Source organism: Macaca mulatta, chromosome 8, assembly GCF_049350105.2.
Source record: "Macaca mulatta isolate MMU2019108-1 chromosome 8, T2T-MMU8v2.0, whole genome shotgun sequence".
Classification (NCBI taxonomy): Eukaryota; Metazoa; Chordata; class Mammalia; order Primates; family Cercopithecidae; genus Macaca; species Macaca mulatta.
The window spans coordinates 115,959,211-115,982,248 of NC_133413.1; the positions used below are offsets into that span (position 1 = coordinate 115,959,211).

General features: G+C 36.1%; 1 protein-coding gene across 3 annotated transcripts in view; it reads left to right on the forward strand.

The window, feature by feature from the left end:
• The window catches only part of ZFPM2 (zinc finger protein, FOG family member 2), a 504,207-nt gene that overhangs the window by 302,666 nt on the left and 178,503 nt on the right, over nucleotides 1-23,038 (forward strand). For all 3 annotated transcript variants that reach the window (XM_015145851.3, XM_077943950.1, XM_028852860.2), the window contains one exon: nucleotides 22,112-22,223. In XM_015145851.3, coding sequence (XP_015001337.3) covers nucleotides 22,112-22,223 — 112 coding nt within the window. The remainder of the gene's footprint in view (nucleotides 1-22,111; nucleotides 22,224-23,038) is intronic.

The following is a 23,038-nucleotide window of genomic DNA, read 5'->3' on the forward strand; positions in this document are numbered from 1 at the left end:
GGGATTACAGGCACGTGAACACACCCAGCTACCTTTTGTATTTTTAGTGGAGATGGGGTTTCACTATGTTGGCCAGGCTGGTCTCATACTACTGACCTCAGGTGATCCACCCACCTCGGCCTCCCAAAGTGCTGAGATTACAGGCATGAGCCACCACGCCTTGCCTGACCCTTATTCTTAGACATAGGAATTCATATATAATGCATGGCTAAATTAAGAACTAAGTAACCTACTCGTAATCCAACTTTGAGACTTGACCATTTGTAATATTGAGTCTATGCAGTTCTTTACTCATAAAGAACTGGGTAAGATATACACTCTTTTTAAAGAAAACAAAATCCAATAGGTTCAGAATTTCCCAGGGATTTATGAACTACCATTTGAGAAATGCCATCTTAAATAAACTAGAATATTCTATTTACTGCATTTCAAAAGTGCATTTTTACTATAAAATAGCTGATTTGCTCTTATGCATTATAAAGTACATTGGTTTCCATGTTTGTTATATTAGGATATTAGGATTCAAATGGAAACATCCATTTGAAAAAAAAATGCCCATAAACATTGAAGCCCCTGAGAGGTCTGCAGTCTCTGGTTTCAGAAACCCTGGTAAAGGTGAAAAATGTAATTTCAGTTCCAAATGGTACATTTTCAAATGAACTTTTAGAGTCTATTTATAACTAGGATTCCCTGTATTTAATCATTTCACACAAATTGTTTCCTGGTTTGGTTAAAGAATGTCTTTAGTGCAGTCATCTAACATTAACAACATAATAACAAGATTGTTGACCAAAAACAAGCTATGAATATTTGGTTGGAGTATGAAAGAATTTTTCAAATGTCTAATAATATATCTAGACTTGGCTCTGCCTTAGAAAGTCTGTGAACTTTTCCGTCTCCCTTGCTCTCTCTTTCTACAGGGTCACTACATATTTTAATTGTCTGTGTGTCTGTAACATTTCAGCATGTGAACCAACATATAATAAAAAATGCAGATGTTCCCAAAGCTGAAATAAAGAAGAAAATTTTCATTTTACTAGGAAAATAGTTAGTGGAAAGAAAAAAATGATCATTTTCCTATCTTTTAAATTCATGGGGGAAACTTGGATTATCATTTACTTGACAAAGTTGACTTCAATCACCATCTCAAAATTACTTCCTCAGTGTCCAAATCACTTTTGCAATGATTTCTCTTCTCTTAATTCTCCAGCCAAGCCATTGATTGCATTGGGAAGATACTTTATACAGCCTTGCTTGATTAACCTTTCCCTCTCCACATTCAAAATTTATAAGAGCTTGCAGACATTTTCAAAATAACTGCCCTTTTGTGATCTTTACAACACTCAGGATTGCCTTTGTCCATAGTAGGTGATCGGTAAGTGTCTGTTGATTGGTATATTTGATTAAAATAGATTTAAATGTTTTCAGTAGTCAAAATGATATATGTAATAAAAATTAACAGCAGGCAAAATAGGTGATTGTATGATTTAATTGGAGATTTTAAACCAGTTGTTCAGTATGTCAACGTAGCTAAATGACGACTGAGGCTTGTGATGATACTGCAAAGCACACCATGGTAAAAAGGGAGAGGAGACTGGGGAGGTGGGCGGGAAAGAATAGAAAGGGAAGAAGATGGGGCTAGGAGTGAGAACCCTAAAAGAACACTGGAGAAGATGATTGTAGAAAATATGAGTAATTATTATTAGAGTAAATGTCAAAATATTATGGATCAGAAGCTTATGAATTTTAGTAAAGGATACAAAAATTTTAGGTGAAGAAAATAATAAACATGGTAAAAAAAATACAGGAGCAACTTTGCAAAGGAAGAATGTTGAAAGGTTCTTCTGAACTGTGATAGGAAGGAAGAGCAAGAAAAATGAAATATAAAAGTAGTTCAGTTAGTTTCTGGTATCTTTTTAGCCTCGTTGAAGAAGAATAAATGCTCTGAAAATCACCTTAGCAGCTTACCTTGTATATAGACTAGGTCCTAGTAGGACCCATTCACTTTCAGGTTTACCAACACTCTTACTAAGATAAGGGTGTTCAGTTTAAGACTCTGTTATGAAGAATGAGGAGAACTTGGCCACATTTCAGAGCAAAGTAGTAAAAATAGTACCGTGAGAAAAGATTAGGGTTCCAGAATATCAAATCATTTTGCCCCCCTAAAAAGGCAAAGTTACATTTTAAAAAAAAGAATGGAAGTTACATGAGAAGTTACATGATGTAACTATCTTTCAAGATATGAAGAGATATTACTTTTCCGTCTTTCAAGATATGAAGAGATATTACTGTTCAACTAGAATTCCATCTTCACTTCTGAAAGCTGAAAGGAAAGGAACTTATATAACAACTGAAGACATTAATATGAGACCTCTTTATGGTTAGATTTTTGGAATCCAGTAGCAACAACAACAAAAACAACAAAAATTTGCCACTTGCCATTAATTACCTTCAACACATCTCTTAGTTCTTTTACCCATTTTATTTTAGCCAATCACAGATCATTATCTTTTTCCAAACAATTCCAGGCATACACATTATTTTATTAGACAATAACAGAAGTGCAAGATGTTAATTATTATTTCTTTTTTGAGGTTTAGGTATTTTAATTATGAGCATGTTGTGTGTTTGCTTCATATGTTTTCAAATACCCTGTTATATTTCTTTGACTCATTTATGTGGAGTTTCCTAAAAGAGACTTTTAAATCAATACTGATTCATCAGTTATTTCTTCAAGTTTGCAAATTTCATGCAAAAAAAGTTTCAGTAGACACCCCTCCCTAAAATCTTAGTCATATTTTGTCTTCTGTAACAGGAACCTGAAAATAGCTGAGAAATTCTGATGCTTTTTCTCTGTTTACTAATTTTGAGATCATTATGCATACTCTAATGCATAATTATAATTATGCATTCATGATGTTACTTGTGCTGGCTTAACTCAGAAATAGTGTGAAGCAGCTAATCTCGAAGCTACAGGCTGTTTCCCATTACTTTGATTCTGATCAGAGCTGTTTGTCGAGTCTTATTGGAACGCAGGACTCTATGCACCAGTCCCAAGGCTGGACACTTCCTTTTTATCACTAGTTTCACTCTTTGCCCTTTCTCCTTTCCCCCAAATCTTTGCTTTTAAGACAGGAAAACCTACAAGATAATTTGGTTTTGTTGTATATGTTTAGTCTATTCACAGCAATTAAATGAGAGGGGTTTTGAAAATTCTCCAGTTTATTTATAATCCATACTTGACATTATACATAAAAAATGAAGACAGTGTCATTTTTCATGCTTGAGATTTTGCTATCAACTGGCCTTATCATTGAATTTACTTTAGGGTTGCTTAAACTAGTCTAGCGCAAAACTATCAAAGTTTCTTCCATGTGCTGTAGAATAGTGCGATTTGGCCCAAAAAGGAAATTGGTCCGTGTATCTTGCATGGTATGCCCTCATCAACATCTGCCAAGTGTTCACTGAGTGCTTATGGTGGCACTGGTACTGTCCATGGCACTGTGAAGGGCAGTAACAAGTCTCATTTAATAACATGAAAAAGGAAGAATTCTCTTATAGTCTTGGTTATTAGAAACTAGAGCTTGGGTTAGTCAGTAATAGCACAATAATGGAAATATACACTCAAGCTTACTGCCTTATCTGGGGTGCACAGTCTTAGAAGATATGGAAGACAGGGTAGTCAGTAAAAGCATTTTGCTCTAAGAATGTCAAGGACAGAGCAAACTCTGAGTTTGTAGTTTTACTTTTCTGCAAAGTTGAATTAGGGAAAATTCATTTTGATGTGAACAGCGACAGTGTTTTGATTCTGAAATCTCATAAGGGAGAAGCCCGGTCGAAGGATGTACATAGGTGTATGTGTATTTACTGAAGGGACTCTTTGCTTCTAGGGAGTGGGGCACCTTTTTGCCGTTTATATTTATAGTCACTGTGCTTATTCAAATTGCTAAATATTCAAGCCCATGAATTTATTTTTAACATCAAGAAAGCAAACAGAGATTTAAAAAGACTGAGAAACACTGGAGAAGTCTGTTTCATGAGTTTCATCTATTTAGAATACATGAAAACTTAGGCCAGAAGGTACCCTAGACATTGTGGAATCCTGGTTTTTCCTCTAAAAATGAGGAAACTGGCTCAGGGAATTCATGCATTTTTGACAAAGGTAATCTAACCACTTACTGACAAAGTTAGAACCAAACCTAAGTTTAGTGAATTTCCAGATCATTTTAGAAAATACGTATAACTAGCATGAAATAGGAACTACTTAAGGAAAATGGCAAGGTCTTCTTAGTCATGGGGGATTTTGCTTTGTTTTTGGCTTGGTTTGATTTTAGTTGACAAATGAGGCAACACAAAAAAAATTAAATAAGTACTTAAGATTATGGTATTTAAATTTAAGGCTTTTTATAGCATATGGTGTAAGAAGAATTTGCATATTCTGAAATGTTTATACTAGATAAGGCATTCCCAATTTAGAGTCCAAGGAAGGGAAGTAGCATAATTAGAAACTCAAAGACCAGAGCCTTTTCAAACGAATTCCCAAATGCCCTACAAGCAAGTTGTTAGATTTGGTAAGTACTAGTGAAAACAATAGGTAAAAAATCTGGAGTAACTTAAACATAGTAGTGTGTTATAACCAATAGATAGAGCTTTTCATCATGCAAGGGAAGATTTTATTCAATTTCCATTTAGTTGCCACTAAAATCTTTTCATTGTGCTAGCAGTGGTAAAGTTTTCTCCCCAGGAGCAATCTATTTACTAGATACAAGGCAAAAAGATTGGTCAAAGTCATAATTTTTTTACACATTTATATTTATGACACATTGATCATTCTGTTGAAGTTGGATATAATAAGTAGGCATAGGTCTTTTCACAGAAATTTAATTATTTCTTAAATTTTGTCTCATTTACCCAAATCAGTACACATAATAATTATAAATGTGCACTTACTATGTTTTGGGTATAAATCTAAGTGATTTGTAAGCGTCATTTAATATTTGCGACAGGTTTATATGGTATAACAATAATAATAAGGTAACCAATGTACAGAGAATTTGACCTACTTGATTAAGATCCACACCATAGGATGGGTGTGGTTACTCACACCTGTAATCCCAACACTTTGGGAGGCCAAGGCACCTCCTAAGTACCTGGATCACCTAAGACCAGGAGTTCGAGACCAGCCTGGCCAACATGGTGAAATCCCGTCTCTACTAAAAATAGAAAAATTAGCTGAGTGTGGTGGTGCAAGTCTGTAATCCCAGCTACTCATGAGGCGTGAGAATCTCTTGAACCTGGGAGGCAGAGGTGATAGTGAGCCAAGATCATGCCACTGCACTCCAGCCTGGGGGACAGAGCAACAAGACTCTGTCTCAAAAGAAAAGAAAAGAAAAGAAAAGATCCACACCATAAATGGGTAGCAAATGTTGGATTTAAACTGAAGCAACGTGGCTCTAGAACTTAGCCACTGTGTTAATTGTGTTTTCTGCGTCCTTTCATCGTCATGTTCACCTCATTCTGGAAGCATTTTGTGAGTATGCCATAAACAATACTTAAATTATATTTGAAGTATTTGGTTGCAGACCCACTGAATCAGAATAACTACCTTTTCTTCACCTCTGCACTATTTCCACCCTGTGCTCTTTACTGAGGCTTCTTTTTGTCTTCCCGCTTTTAACTTGAACTTCTGCTGGCAGGTGAAACTGCTCTGTCAGCTTTTGATCCAGTCTACCTGTGAGCAACACTAATCTAATCTGAGGAACGTACTAATTAAACCCAGCTTGAAATATATTTTTTAAGTGTAGAATCCTCCACCAGTGAGCCAAGATTTGAGTGCAGATTAGGTTCCCTAAGTGGTTGCATCCAGAGGTTCTGAGGAGTGGGAGAGACCTGCAGGAATGAAGACCGGCCTGACCGCCTGCTCAGATTGCATGCTGATGCCTCACCACAGAGTATAATGTGGTGAGGCTGTATTATGGTGAGGCTGTACTATGTCTGTTGACCATGATGTTAAGCACCAAGAGAATACCATTCTTCATCTGTTCTTGTGCAATCAGTGATGAATTGAGTGAATTTTAACCGAAAGTCATATTGAATTCTACTTGTGATTGGAAACATTTTTATAGGCTTTTTAAAATCCATTCTATGTTATAATCATCTCTACAGGTATAAAAATGCCTGCAGTCATAAAAATAAAATATTAATAAGTATTCGCTGCTTTTCAATATTTTAAAATCACTAGCTAGACTATGTTCGGTCTTTTCCCCTTATTCCTACTTGATGTCTGATATTGATATTTAGTATCTCAACTAGACTTACAAGACCCCAAACTGTGCAAATGTGAGAAATAATTCACCACAAAAGCTATAAATTTCACAGCTCGAAAAACCCTGAAGATTATTAATGAGGCACCATGTAATTAGCCTATACAAAGTGCAGCTAGGAATCATGCATAATGGAAAACAGAAACTGCTAACCACTGACTCATGGAAGATCATTTAAGCTAGTTTTCACGGACATGAAAAATTGATATTTAACACAGTTCCTAAGGAGATTCTCATTGCGTTAACACCATAGAAAGAATTCTGTTTCTTATAGATTTGCTAAGAGAAAAATAGAAGGCAGCTCATGGCTAAGGCAGTTTCTGGCAGTGTGAATTTGGACAAGTTGTTTAACTTTTTAGACTCTCAGTTTTCATCTTTCCAAAATGGGCATAATGATCTCTTTCATAGAATTGTTGTAAAAATTGATTTAAAAAAGTAATGTGGCACCTAGAATTTTAGTACATCATTATGGCTTAATAAAATGTTATAGATCATATATGAGAGCAATGTGTTTTCTAGCCAGCCAAAGTTCTTGTTTTACTGAGAGTTCTGTACTTTTATGGAAACACATTTCTTTAGAAATACTAGAAACAAAAGCATTAGCTTACATAGAATAACGTACCCAGTACTGCTTAAGCACATTAACTCATTTAATCACCAAAGTAACCCTATGACATAAATGCATTTATTGTATTTTATTTTGGAGACATGCAAGTGAGATGGAGAGTAGTTAAGTAACTTGCCCAAGGCTATACAGCTAGTAAGTGATGGTGATGCAGTGTAAACTCAACCAGCCTGGCCCCCAAAATATAAATGTTTAAACCATCTTTTTACTATTGATTAATAAGGAACACTGAGATAATGAATATATGCTTAAACTGATATATATACATATTCATCTTGTTATATTTCTCAAAATATATTTTCAATGTATTTTTAAGGTATACTTCATTTAGCAGTCAGAAATTAAATGAATATATATTAAAATGATGTTTAATAGATGCAGAGGTGCATGAATTAAACCAAAATATGTATGTAAAAGACCATGATGATTAGGTTTTAAACATAGTTATAAAAACTATAAGCCATATTTTAGAGACTTTTATTTTAAATTGGAGAGGTCCTCAGTGTTGCTAACTGTAAAATTAAAGTGTAGTTCAATTTGTCATGAAAATCCTTTCTGTTAACCACTTCTGATCTATTACTCTGTTTTGTTTGGTCATGGACCATCAAATATGTGTTGCACTTTCCATGTGTACCAATCATAAACTTATAATGAGCTTGATTACTAATATTGACAATCTATGTGCATACCATTTAGATGTTTTTATTATTAATATACTGTGAACATCTTGAAGAAATGTAACCCATATTTCATCTCTGTATTCTTGAGTATTCTACGTGGTAGATAACCTATAAATATTATTGAATAAATAATGAATATCCTTAATTTCTTTAAAATTATAAAATTATTTTATTTTTTTTTTAAATTATACTTCAAGTTCTAGGGTACATGTGCACAACATGCAGGTTTGTTACATATGTGTACATGTGCCATGTTGGTGTGCTGCACTCATTAACTCATCATTTACATTAGGTATATCTTCTAATGCTATTCCTCCCTCCTCCCCCCATCCCACAATAGGCCCAGTGTGTGATGTTCCTCAACCTGTGTCCAAGTGTTCTCATTGTTCAGTTCTCACCTATGAGTAGAACATGCAATGTTTGGTTTTCTGTCCTTGCAATAGTTTGTTCAGAATGATGGTTTCCAGCTGCATCCATGTCCCTGCAAAGGACACAAACTCATCCTTTTTTATGGCTGCATAGTATTCCATGTTGTATATGTGCCACATTTTCTTAATCCAGTCTATCATTGATGGACATTTGGGTCGGTTCCATGTCTTTGCTATTGTGAATAGTGCCGCAATAAACATATGTGTGTATGTGTCTTTATAGCAGCATGATTTATAATCCTTGGAGTATACACCCAGTAATGGGATGGCTGGGTCAAATGTTATTTCCAGTTCTAGATCCTTGTGGAATCGCCACACTGTCTTCCACAATGGTTGAACTAGTTTACAGTCCCACCAACAGTGTAAAAGCGTTCCTATTTCTCCACATCCTCTCCAGCATCTGTTGTTTTCTGACTTTTTAATGATCGCCATTCTAACTGGTGTGAGATGGTATCTCATCGTGGTTTTGATTTGCATTTCTCTGATGGCCAGTGATGATGAGCTTTTTTTCATATTTTTGTTGGCTGCATAAATGTCTTCTTTTGAGAAGTATCTGTTCATATCCTTTGCCCACTTTTTGATGGGGTTGTTTTTTTCTTGTAAATTTGTTACAATTATTTGTAGATTCTGGATATTAACGCTTTGTCAGATGGGTAGATTGCAAAAATTTTCTCCCATTTTGTAGATTGCCTGTTCACTCTGATGGTAGTTTCTTTTGCTGTGCAGAAGCTCTTTAGTTTAATTAGATCCCATTTGTCTACTTTGGCTTTTGTTGCCATTGCTTTTGTTCATGAAGTCCTTGCCCATGTATATGTCCTGAATGGTATTGCCTAGGTTTTCTTTTAGGGTTTTTATGGTTTTAGGTCTTACATTTAAGTCTTTAATCCATCTTGAATTAATTTTTGTATAAGGCATAAGGAAGGGATCCAGTTTCAGCTTTCTACATATGGCTAGCCAGTTTTCCCAGCACCATTTATTAAATAGAGAATCCTTTCCCCATTACTTATTTTTGTCAGGTTTGTCAAAGATCAGATGGCTGTAGATGTGTGGTATTATTTCTGAGGACTGTGTTCTGTTCCATTGGTCTATATCTCTGTTTTGGTACCAGTACCATGCTGTTTTGGTTACTGTAGCCTTGTAGTATAATTTGAAGTCAGGTAGCGTGATGCCACTAGCTTTGTTCTTTTGGCTTAGGATTGTCTTGGCAATGTGGGCTCTTTTTTTGGTTCCATATGAACTTTAAAGTAATTTTTTTTTTGCAATTCTGTGAAGAAAGTCATTGGTAGCTTGATGGAGATGGCATTGAATCTATAAATTACCTGGGGCAGTATGGCCATTTTCACAATATTGATTCTTCCTATCCTTGAGCATGGAATGTTGTTCCATTTGTTTGTGTCCTCTCTTACTTCATTGAGCAGTGGTTTGTAGTTCTCCTTGAAGAGGTCCTTCCCATCCGTTGTAAGTTGGATTCCTAGGTATTTTATTCTCTTTGAAGCAATCATGAATGGGAGTTCACTCATGATTTGGCTCTCTGTTTGTCTGTTATTGGTGTGTAAGAATGCTTGTGATTTTTGCACATTGATTTTGTATCCTGAGACTTTGCTGAAGTTGCTTATCAGCTTAAGGAGATTTTGGGCTGAGACAATGGGGTTTTCTAAATATGCAATCATGTCATCTGCAAACAGGGACAATTTGACTTTCTCTTTTCCTTATTGAATACCCTTTATTTCTTTCTTCTGCCTGATTGCCCTGGCAAGAACGTCCAACACTGTGTTGAATGGGAGTGGTGCGAGAGGGCATCCCTGTAAAATGATTATTTTAAAAGCAGAAAAACCTAAATAACACTTTCAAAATAGAAACAATATAGAGAAATCCAAAAGTGATGCTGATTAGTTATTACTAATTGGAATGAGTTTATATATAAGGTTATATTATTTATCTAGTGCAAAAAAAAAAAACAAAAACAAACCTTCGGAGTAATAAAACAACTTGGCCCAAACTTGAGTGTAATACACATGCAACTAATTGTACAATTTAACTCACTGGGATTTCCAGTCAACAATTTTTAATTGTTCAGGTTGTCATGTTAACATTATTTACATATCCTTTCCAATACACACATTGATGCTTTTATTCATATTTCTTTTTGTAAAGAATATGATAGGATAGAGAATTGAGAAAGCAGTGACTGAAATGTAATTTTCTCTTATGACTGAGAATATTCTCCAAAATCTACCCAATTAAGCAATTAAATATTTTAATATAAAATTTCAGGTTTACAATGAACACAGAGACCTCACCTTTCATAAAAAGCATCCTGTAGAAAACTACCAACAACAAGATTTAAGACATTTTCCAGGGGCACTATAATAAAGATTTATCTCATTTGCTTCTGACTTCTTAGCATGCTCCATTAGTTGCCCCAGACTGACAGACATGCTGAACAAAGGTCCTTCGGGTTGGGAGCATGTTGAGTGGATCCGTTTGGTTGGAGTCCTTTTCTCATTGTTAATTCCATGGAAAGCAAGGAGGCAGCCTGGCTCCGGAATGAAGGCAAGTGACTTGGACACTTGGCTTTTACTCTGTAAAAGTGCAGAATTAGTATAGTCCTTCTGCATCTGTTGATTTGGTGAAAAAACAAAAAACAAAACAAAACTGAAAACGACTCTATGGTTCTGAATCCTGATATTAATATAGCAAATTTTAAAACCAAATATACAATTTTTCTTTTAACTATATGTTCTTTTCATAATGTGCATTCTTATACCCATCTATAAACATCTATTCACTTGTTTATATTTTGAACTCAAAATATACCTGATATTACAATATTTGAAGTTGATGGAAGAAGTTTTACTTTAGATACTTAATTTAAACATTTATAATATTTCTGTTACTAAAATGTCTCACAGATTAGACAAGCTTTGTTCAGCTACTCCAACACTTCCACACTTTTGCCAACTAGTTTGCCAAGATTTTATTTTTTTGCATCTGACTTTCAGTAACTTGACTTTTAATAATTTGTCTCAGAAAATCTGCCTTCCCAGAAGATACTATAGTCATCACAGCACCTATGATATAGTTTAATAATTTCACATACTTTTTCCCTTTGGAGGGGGATCCCCTTCTTATTTCCATTCTTCTAGTTTTTCCATAGACTCCTTCCATCAACTTCAAATATTGTAATATCAGGTATATTTTACGTTCAAAATATAAGCAAGTTAATACTTTATGTCTATAGATGGATATAAGAATACACATCATGAAAACACCATATAATTAAAAGAAAAATTGTATATTTGGTTTTAAAATTTACTATATTAATATCAGGATTCACAATTGCCCTCTTTTTTGGCAGAAGATTGACTGAAACAGTAATAAAAAGGAGTCAGCCTGAATGGTGACTGAGAGATTCATTACATATTTCAGTGGATTCATTTGTGAAAGGTGGACACATCTTAGTATCTGAAGCTGACTTTGTGCAGGGTAGTGTTTTCTCTCTTCCACAGAATACTTTTGGGGTAATTCTCAAATACAGATGGAGACTGATGAACAGAATTGACCACTGTATTTTTTTTTTTTTTTTTTTACAGTGGTTTAAACAGGGCATTCACGTTGAGTTTGTATGTACCTCTATTAGATACTCTTTTTATTCTTCAGGCTAGCGTTTTTATTTTAACCACATCACTTTCTCTAAAAGGGTTAAAATATCAAAATGTAGTAAGTTAAAATGGCTTTATTTAGTGATTGGCCAATACAATAGTAAAGCTTCCTTAAGTAAGTATAAGCTCAATGTGTTGAGCTTTCCTATATATTTTCTTCTCCACACTCAGAATTTGAGCAAGATTTGATGGGAATTCTACAGTAAAAAGTCTTATAATAATATCGTTACCAAGCTGTAGTACATATGAGATCATCTTAACAGAAAAGGAAGCTGAGACCTTCAGAGGTTAAGTGGCCCCAGGTCACACAGCTGGTACCACAGCTCTCCGGATCCCTGAACCCTGCCACAGGTTTATGTGACAGCCTTACGTAAGAAGGGGCACTCAAGAGCAATTTACTTTTCTCTTCTCAGAGTTTCAGCGCTGCCACACTTTTTGCACATTGCACTAGGTGCAAGCCCAGAAATTCTGCCAGGAGCAAAACAACACTCCTTAAACACCCTGTGACTTTCAGAGCTGTGTAAAATAAAAGGTTGAAGTTAATGATTGCCAGTTTGGAGGGAGTAGTTCCTCTTCAGAGCCAAATGTATGTGGGGAACAGATGAGGCTGTGGGAGTGAAGTTGGCAAAAGGGAAAGAGAAATGAGTCTATTCTTTCTGGAAAATGAAAGTATAATAAATATCTGAATAGCTTAGATGTTTATATTCATCTAGAGATTCTTCCCATTTGAAAATGAAATGTCTATATATTTAGAGTGAGTAATCTTGAAAAATAATTTTATATTTTTTTTAAAACATCATGAAATGATATTTGGAAGCAAACAGATTGTTTTTAATAGCCCATATCTGTAGAACTATTTGTATTTTCTCTTCTAACAGGATCATTACTTCTTATGCTGAGATTCCTATATTCAAGCAGTGACTCATGTTAAGATAATATGTTCCAACAATTTGAGAACTAAAAGCAAATATACCTCAGAGATAATGATTATTTAAATTTTTGGTTCATAGAGATAAAACTGTCTGACATAAGGAGTATGGACATAATAGCCAAGAATTCTATCATTTTATTTCACACTCATTTTGTTTTTGAAAAGTCTCTTATCATATTTGAGATCCCACATACCACATTCTACTCGAAGACATTTGTTAGCAGAAGTTCTCTGGAATTTCACTCTCATGCTGTTCTTACAGGATATTTTGTAGAACTGTGCTCCAAGAAAACTCTAATCTAATGAAATGTTCCTGGAATCTCCATTCATAAATCTATTCTGTGCCTAATTATATAGTGTAGTGGTTCTTGTTATAGGATGTTGCTAATGTCTTTCCCATTTGTCCTTTTCACATATTTTCTAATTTAGGAGTATTCTTAATATGTTGAGCTTCAGTTTCGAAAGTAGGTATAGCATATAATTTTTTTTCAAGCAATGCAACTTTGATAATGTTTTAAGAAGTTGAGTTTTCTTATTTCTCAAACAATAAACACAAATAAGATAGCTTTTAAAAATATATATGCATTTGGAAGTTTTCTAAGTTACTTGCTGAAATCTCTGTATATAGAAACACGTATACACACATGCACACTTTGCAACTCTCACTTAAGGGACATCCCAATTTAATTCAGTGGTCATTTTACTCCATTTTTCAATAGAATCACAAGATTTTAATTGAGGCAAGTGATATGCCTGGCTGTGTTTGAGTACTTAACATTAATTAGTCATGGGGAATATTCAGGTGTTATCTGTGAGAACCTATTTTTTCTTTTTTTTTTATTAGTGGGACTTTCACTCTTGTTACCCAGGCTAGAGTGCAATGGTGCAATCTCGGCTCACTGCAACCTCTGCCTCCCAGGTTCAAGCAATTCTCCTGCCTCAGCCTCCCAAGTAGCTGGGATTACAGGTGCCTGCCACCACACCTGGCTAATGTTTTTTGTAGTTTTAGTAGGGATGGGGTTTCACCATGTTGGCCAGTGTGGTCTCGAACTCCTGACCTCAGGTGATTCACCAGCCTCAGTCTCCCAAAGTTCTGGGATTACGTGCCCAGCCTGAGAACCTGTTTTTATATCACATCAATAATGTTGACCCTACAGGATCACATGGAATGAAATGATTTTGTTTATGTAGTTTAAAATGACACTCTATTCTCAAAAAAAAAAAAAAAAAAAAGAAGAAGAAGAAGAAGAAAGAAAGAAAGGCCTTTTGCCTAAATAGCATCAAATGCAAACTTTCACTTGGTTTAACTTTCAAAAGTTTAACTTATTAAATGGCAAATACTAAAAAGCACTATTTTGTTGGGTGGAAATTAGCATACTAAAAGTTGTATAGTTCCAGTCAAGTAAATACTGTTGAGACTGTAGTCCATGCCCAGGATTACTGAAAATTCAATTGTATAAAGTCTTGAATTATTCCCGGGCATATTTTTCCCCAGTCTAAGTAGTCCAAGATTTGTAATTGTTATGCCCCCATAGCTGTTGGTGAGGGAAATTTTCAAATTCAATTCACTGTCTCTAGAGATTTCACATAGTTAAAAGGAGTGTGATATAATATTTTCCTGACTGTCAGATTGAATTTGAATTGAGTTCCAGTGTGGAGAACTGCTTGGATACATTAACTGAAACTTTTACTGTGTAAAATTTTGTGTGGTTGTACAAGGTCAAATCACATACAGCACCACTTTTTTCATTTAAATGTAGGGAATAATTCAGTTAGGGGAGGTTGGCAGTGGTGGTAGTGTACAATTCCTAAGGGCAAGGGAATGTGTGTGCGTGTGTGTGTGTGTGTGTGTGTGTGTGTGTGTGTGTGCATATTTCCGCTTCTCACAATATAAATGTAATGTCTATAGTAATTTTAAAAATCCTCTAGGCCTGTTGTCAAATATGCTTTATAGCTGAGAGAATATAAACAGCTATGAATTGTTAAAAGAGCAGTATTTAGCCAAACAGGCCTCAGCGCTTTTGATCTGTTACCCAGTTAAGGAAGCCACACACCGAGGGCATTTTTAACAGCATCAAACTATATCTCACGGCATTGGCATGAGATTCTCTAATGGTATTTTTGTTGTATTTCCTAAACTAAAGTCAATGGAGGCCAATTTTTTAAATCAAATAACACTTCTACTTCTGTTAAAGGGATGTAATATAAAAATAAGCTCATCTCATGGAAAGATTTTCCTATGACTTTCATTTCTTTCTAACCCTCCTTTTGGAAATCCTCAGTATCTTTTTTTCTAGCAAAATTTGGAATCCCTGGGACAACATTATGTCACCAGTTTCTTGGGTTAGTCCTCTATTATTTACCTTTGGGCTGTCTACTTTTATCTCCATTAACCTTTTGGCTTGACTATAAACATTTATTGAAGGCTTCCTCCTTTGTCGGTCCAGTAACTCTAAAGGTTAGTGAGAAGTGGATGCTAGTCTGACCTCTCTCATCCACATTAGATGATTTTAATTATTCCTAAGAAATGACACTTTTGACCCATTTTGTCCTTGTCAAGTTTGTCTAGTTGTGGGCTGTCTAAACGTGAAACTCTGGGTTCAAACCATGTCCAGGAGTGCAGAATTTTAAAATGTACAATGTGGAGCCTCAGAAGTGCACAAGATTTCTTTTTTTTTAAAAAAGAAGACATTCCAGTTTAAGTGAAATTCAAGGCTATTGTTATGTACCTTGAATTGATTTATTACTGAAAGAGACTGTCTAGATAACAGACAAAATACAAACTTGAACCTATAAAAATTCAATATTTCAAAATGGAAAAAAATGGAGAAAAATTTTGTATAAGTGAAAATAAGCTAGGTTTTGCTGAGGTTGTAAGCAATCCTAATACTACAACAGCTTTGTACATGAAAAAGTTCATTTCTTTCTCATACTCCCTGACCACTGCAGTTGCCAGTCCACCTCTTTGTTTCCATGATTGTTTCAGCAAAAGCAAGGCATAATGGTGAATTGGCCATTGGATCTCACGGGTTTTGTGTAGGAGTGACACAAGCCACTTCTTCAATTTCATTGGTCAAGCAAAGTCACGTGGCCAGATCCAACTTTAAAAGAGATCTGGAAATTGAAGAGTTGGAACTAACTGATCAGTAGCCATAATGACTATCACAACCTTTCAATTAGATAATAAAGACTTTTTGTCTAGACATCTATGCTAATCACTACAAATATGACCGGAGCCTGAGAAATGGTGGGGATTCAGTAAATGCTTTTTTGTGTGTTTTATTTCATTTTTTAATGTAGCTATCCAGCAAAAGTTTGATGTGCGTCTGTAGAGTACTAGGCTCTTTGCTAGTTACTTCTCAAAAGCCTCTGAAATGAAAATTAGCCCCACTGTGCTGATGTCCGTTCTGAAGTTCAGAACACTTAAGTGGTTTTCTAGTCATAGATGCTACCAGTGGCATGTGTTAGGATTCAAACCTAGATAATGTGACTCCAAAAACAATAATGTCCTTTTGTTATACTTCAACTGTAAAGTCAATGATGCTTCAAGATATGACATAACTGATTATATAAGCAGGAATTATTACAGTCACCATTGTGTATTTGCTGGTATTTTAAAGCAAGAACACAGTATCTCTAATTGATGGGGACAGGAGGCAGAGAAATTCTAGGCAGAAAAGGGTGGGTCCCTGGCAAAAATGCCACCCTCAAGCCAAAAAGCCTGAAACCGTGGCCCAAAGTGAGAACTTCTATCCCTGTTTTCCCACTCAAATGTTGTCTTTTCCTAAACCACCTACACCGTCCCATCCTGTGCCTATAAAAATCTTCAGCTGGTAGACAGGACTATGGCTGGACGTTGGAGAGAAGCAGCTTGACTTCAGAGAGATGGTTTGATGGTACAACTTTGGAGAAGAATCTGGCCAGAGATGGTCGGACTTCAGGGGAAGATTACCTACCCACCCCGTCCCCTTTTCAGCTCCCCTTCCCACTGAGATCTACTTTCATAGACAATAAAATCTCCCACATTTACTATCTTTCACTTTGTTAATGCTATTCCATTTTTCCCAGACACTAGACAAGAGCTTGGGAGCCACGAGTGAGGATACAAAAGGCTGTCACACTGGCCCTTTGCCCTGGCTGCTGGAGAGTAGCCATCTCACATGAAAAGGCAAAGGACCCACTGAGCTGTTAACAGTTAAGCTGACCACGGACGGCAGAGCTAAAATAGCACTCTAACAAGCCCTCTGGGGCTTTGGGAGTCACAGTCACCCCTGCTTGTATGCTGCTGTGGGACCTGCATGGAGTTCACTCCTGCCAGCACTAAAGTGTCTGGCTGCTTCCCGCACCCACTCACCTGCGCACTCCCTCCTGCAAGAGGTGGAACACAGCGGGTCCGAGTGAATGGAGTTTGGTCCCATTGGCACTGAAGTGGCTGGCTGGTTCCAGTGCTTGTTCACTCCAGTTTCCGTACTTGTTGGCTCGTGTGCTCTCTCCCGCGAGGAGTTGAGAGCATCAGGCTGAGTAAATGAGGCACCGCTGTCACAAGTCCCGTGAAGGGGTCAGGGAAATATCCTGCTTCATAATGACTTATAAATAAATGATCAATGGTTGTGGAATAACAAGGTATATTTGGTGTTATTTCAACTAAGGGGAAGCTATTTCACACTTTTGAGCACATTTGATAAGAAAATTAGTTATTTTTGTTTTAACTGTAATCAATAAATCTGGATATCTTTTGTGTTAGCTTTCTATTGCTGCTGAAACACACTACCGTAGACTTGGGGGCTTCAAACAACAGATATTTATTATCTCATATTCTGTAGATCAGAAATATGAGTACAGACTTCACCAGACTAAAATCAAGGTGTCAGCCTTCCTCATGCATTCCTTTCTGGAGGTTCTAGGAGAGAATCCATTTCGTGCTCATTCATTCAGATTGTTGGCAACATTTGGTACCTTGATGTTGTAGAGCTGAAGTTCTTGTTTCTTGCTTCCTGTAAACTGGAGGTCATTCCCAGATTTTAGACACCACTACATTCTTTAGTTTCTGCTCTCAGTCCCCCATCTTTAAAGGTAGCAAAAGCAGACGGCATTTTTTTCGTGTTGAATCTCTTGGATTTACTCTTGCCTTTCACTTCTACTTGTAAGGATTTATGTGATTAGACCGGGCCCATCTGGATAATCTAGGATAATCTCACCATCTCACGGTACAAAAACTTAATCACCTCTCTGAAATCCCTTTTGCCAAGTAAGGTAGCATATTCGCAGGTTCCAGGGGATTAGGGCATAGCCATCTTTGGTAGGCCATTTTCCTGTCTACCACACCTTTTATGTCTGTTCTCTTTTCCCAAAATGTTGTGCCAGTTGTACCCATTGTAGAGTATGAGATAAAAATTTTGGCCTGACTTTCCTTGTTTGTGATATCTGAGAATTAAACTCAGTGAACTTTAAAGTAGCTTCTAGCTCTTAGTGTTCTAGAATTTTATGAATTCTTATGTTGGAGACACAGGAAGTGAACCTAAGTGGATATTATTGTTATTTTCTATTCATGGATTTTTCTGGAGTGTAGATTTCATATAATCCTGGCTAACTCCTTCCTTCTCACACTTGGTAATCTTCTTTGAAGTCAGTCAATCTCTGCAAAAGTTGACTTCTTCAGAAAGAAATTGACTTACCTCCTCAAAACTGTAATAACTGGTCCCTTGAGATTTTTTATCTACTTATTATTTACTTTACAGCTTGGGTATAACTTTCAGCAAGTCTTTGCTCCATTTTTTTCTTCTGCTTTATTGATTTGGTCTAAAATAAATTATTTTATCAATTTTTTAATAAAGCCAATGGTACTTGTACCCAGGCAAAATAAATCTTTGCCAGAGTTTTAAAAGATATAATGCCTAAGTTACCATTAGGAAATATATTAATTGATTACTTTTATATTTTACTCACAATATCAGCTCCTCTAATCCTTAATTTGCTTATGTAGAAAATGGAGAAAATGTTAGTACCTAACTTCTGGAGTTGTAAAAATCAAAAAAGACCATTCAAGTGAAATGCTTACCTCAATAGCCAACATGTAAACCACTAATATTGTTTTAGTAGTAGTAGTAGTGGTGGTGGTGGGGGAGGTGAAAAACTCATCCTAAATTGCCCAAGGCTTTGAAAATACAGCTTCCTGGAAAACCTTTCAGTTCCAGAAAAACCACTAGGGGTGGTAATATTTAGAAACAAAGCTAAATATAAATATTGGCTCTGCCCTCTGCCACCTACCAACAATTTGACCTAAAGGATATTATTTAATTTTTCAGTTGCAATTTTCTTATCTAAAAATACACATGAGGGCTAGGTAAGTAAGGGAAATGCCTAACAAAATCCTTGCACAAGTAGCCTAAACAGTAGTACTCTTATTCCATCTCCCTAAAAAATCTTTATTGGCTTCCTTCTGCTTACAGAATTAAGCACAAAGTAAAGTTTACCAAAGTTTTGCCTAATGCATCAAGGTCTTTTAAAATCTGTTTATAACCTGCCCTGCCAGATACATATGCTATTATGTTCTTTCCATTTATCAATAACAATAATATTAATGATGATTATGATAGATAATACTTTTCTAGTGCTGTCTACGTAACAAAAAGAGTGCTAAAGACTTCATAAGAACTTTAACCAGAGTCCCAGAACTCCCATTTCCTGCACACTTGACTTTCTTATAGACTGTTCAGCCTTTGCCCACACTGTTTCCAGCAACTGCACATTCTTCCTGTTTATCCTTTAAAATCCTGCCCGAATGTTGCCTCTTCTATGATGTGTCCCCAGACTCCAAAGGATGGGAGTTTTTCTCTTTCCTTCATTGACCCCAAAACAATTGACACATGTCTTAGCACTTCCTACCATGGTACTTTTCACATTACTTTAAACATTTTTAATGTATCTGTATCCTTCACCAAAAAAGACTTACTTACATTCCTAGCACAAGGCACAGGACTGAGTTTGCTTATTTGTGAAATGAATGGAAGATTATGGTTTTGGAAAATCAGTTGATTTACTTTATACTAAAAGATTCTCTAAAGAATGTAAGTGATCACCATCTATTTTTTATAGTATCTATGAAATTATTATAAAAGCTAATTTACTGTGTCAAAATTCATAGGATACTAAGAACTATGAAACAAGGTGATTAAATAATTTAAAATAATTATTTTTCATGAAATAAGATAATCTGGGAAAAATAGGCCAGGTGCCTGTTTGAAATCTATTATTTAAAATCTGGAAAGAGTGATGTTACAAATAAGTCACTGAGTGCCCCTGCATAGGCTTCCTGAAATGGTGGACTCCCTCCTCTGACTTGTTCTGCCTGGGCCTGGAGAACTGCAGATCCTTTGGGGTTTAGTTTAGTTTTGTTTAGTTTTGTTTTGTTTGAGACAAGAGTCTAGCCCTATCACCCAGGCTGGAGTACAGTAGCATGATCTTGGCTCACTGCAACCTCCACCTCCTGGGTTCAAGCAATTCTCCTGCCTCAGCATCCCAAGTAGCTGGGATTACGGGCATGCACCATCACACCTGGCTAATTTGTGTATTTTTAGTAGAGACCGGACTTCACCATGTTGGCCAGTCTGCTTTCGAACTCCAAGTGATTCATCCACTTCGGCCTCCCAAAGTGCTGGGTTTATAGGAGTGAGCCACCACGCCCGACTACCAGATCCTGATCTGTGGATTTATCTGTCAGTCTGATAGTAAAAGAAGAGCAAAATATGTGTCATTAAGACCTAATATTTAATTGGATTTGGATCACTATCATTTCGTATAGAACAAGTTTGTTTCTCCTCTAATCCTATTTTGAAAATCGAAATACAAAATAATGGTTTCTCAGACTGATAGCAATAGGGATAACTTGATAACATTTTTGTCTATATAGTTAAAATATACATAGAATATAAAATTACATCTTTTTCACAAGGCTTTTAGAGAACTTCTTTGTGGTTATCTTTGCCAACTATTAAGATACATGTTTGAAAAATTAAGACTCCACAATGAATCAAAATATAAATATTAAAGATCAAGGTACTAGAACTTATTATACTTGATTTAGTTATAGTTTATACTCTTTGTTTTAATATTTGAAGTAGTTTTTTTCAGACTTTTTAAATCCATCATGTTTGATTTTTCCATTAAATACTATATTTTATGGTAGTTCTTACATTTATAATATAATTGATATTTTAAGAAATGGGTCAGCGTTCATTTTATGCATAGTTTTCAGTATGGCTTTGCAATTAACAATGGATCAGTGTTTTTTGTGCTATCATTGTTGTCATGAGGCAGGTGAAATGGGTTTTCCAGATTCCTGAAAGATTTGAAATCACCAGATTACGTGGAACTCCTCAAGTGAATACTTCTTAAGACCAATTTGGGAAATTTGTGATAGTATGTATCATGTGGAAAAATCCCAAAATGGACTGAGATCTCTTTGGCAGGATCATATCTAGGTGAAAATTCAGTTCAAAAATTACCTTGAGACCCTTGTATTGTACTCTGAGTTGTGGTTTCATGGTGTTTGACATACAGAACATGGACTGGAGAATGATAAAAGTGAATGCCCGTTCACCGTGACTCATCGGGAAACACAGTCTTGCTGAGACATACTTATTTCCTCCCCAGTTTATTTCCAGCCATGTAAATTTATCCACGGAGGTTTACAGATAAATAATTTGGATGCCAAACAGCCAAAAATTGTGACTATTTTGAGCCTTCTATTTAACATGTACACTGAAAATACTTTGTTAGAATTATAGCACTTGTCTCTGTGCTTCTGTGGTTCTCAGAGCAAGGGATGTCATGCTTTAGTTGCTCTGCATTTGAATTTATTCATGATTCCTCTTTTACAGTCTTTCTGGAGACAATGTATGGTGCATCATTAGCATTATTATTATTTCAGTTACAGTGAGACTACATATCCACACTTAGGGGGTTGGGTAAATGTCATTATTCATTCAGAGTAAGTTCTTACTCTAATATAAATGTTGCTCAGGACAGAGCTTTGAAATGGATCCTGATTCTTTAAATTCTTTCCTGTCTGTTTCAGGAAATAGTGAGATCCTGTTGATAGTAAAGTACAATGTGTCTAAAGTTCACTTCTAAACACTCTGCTCTTTGCAATGAAAGTCATCTGCATTCTCTTTATAATTCAGAGCCACAAGAGATCTGTCTAATCTTGGAGATCTGATTCAGTATCATTTAGGAAAAAAAAAAAATCCTTGATAATATTTCTACCATTCAGATTAGTGAAAGCAGTAAAGCTTTACAGCTTCTGTCGTCTTAAAAAGATATCATGAGACAGGGGAATAAGGACTTGGATTATGGTTTGGGAGATTTAGTTGTTTGTAAAAATAAAATGATTAGTACAGTTATTATTCAAGTTTTTAATCAACGGAAGCAAATGGCATCTGTTTGTTATCATTCTTTCTACAGAAGACAAAGGCTCAGGTCCCAATGGTGCTGACTGCTGGTCCCAAGTGGTTGCTGGATGTGACTTGGCAAGGAGTGGAAGACAACAAAAACAACTGCATTGTGTACAGCAAAGGTAAATGCAAGATTGTTTCCCTCTCTCTTTGGAAGTATTAAAACCTGAGCATTGCAAAACAGCACCTGAAGAGCTGGAACGGAAGTACAAAGTATAATTTGATCCTCTCTCGTCCTGTTTTCCCATTTGAGTTCCTCTAATGTGTATTTTCAGTAAAGCCACCTTTTTTGTTTTTCTGTGCAACATGAAACAAAAAGGGTCATACCATTAATTACTTAGTGCCTTATACATTTACCTAACTCTGTATTTGAGTGGCTTAACTAGTATCTTTCTCTTGCTGTTAGTATCGTTGATAGCCAGGTTTGACGAAACTCCAAATTCTCCTTTTAGACATTATCAAAAAGTGAAATCTTTCTAAAGTTTAGCAATTTGTGTCAAGGTGCATGGTCCAAGAGGCGCTACATTCTAGCCAGTTTCCGGAAGTCATGTGTGATGAGAGGATAGCTGGAAATGAAACCTTTGCAAAGACAGAAATCTTCCCCCTGGTGATTTCTGAAGGGCAGGAGGCAAACTCTAAAGCGGAAGCTGATGACTTGCAGGGCATTGCCTTTGATTTGCTCAGTGTGACATCAACCCAGACTGCGTCATGTAGCTGCGCCCTGGCTACAAAGGAGCCGCAGCTCCGTGATGGCACGTCGTGGGGCTGGCTGTCCATAGCATGGGACCCTCCTCACGTGTGGTGTAGTTTTGGGGCACTTTTCTCCACATTCGAGTCTTGGTCCTAGCTCTGTACTCTTACAGTGAAATCCCTAATCTCACTTCTTCATAAATATTGCAAAACTTTGTGCTTCTCATGTTTAATTTCCCTTGGCTTT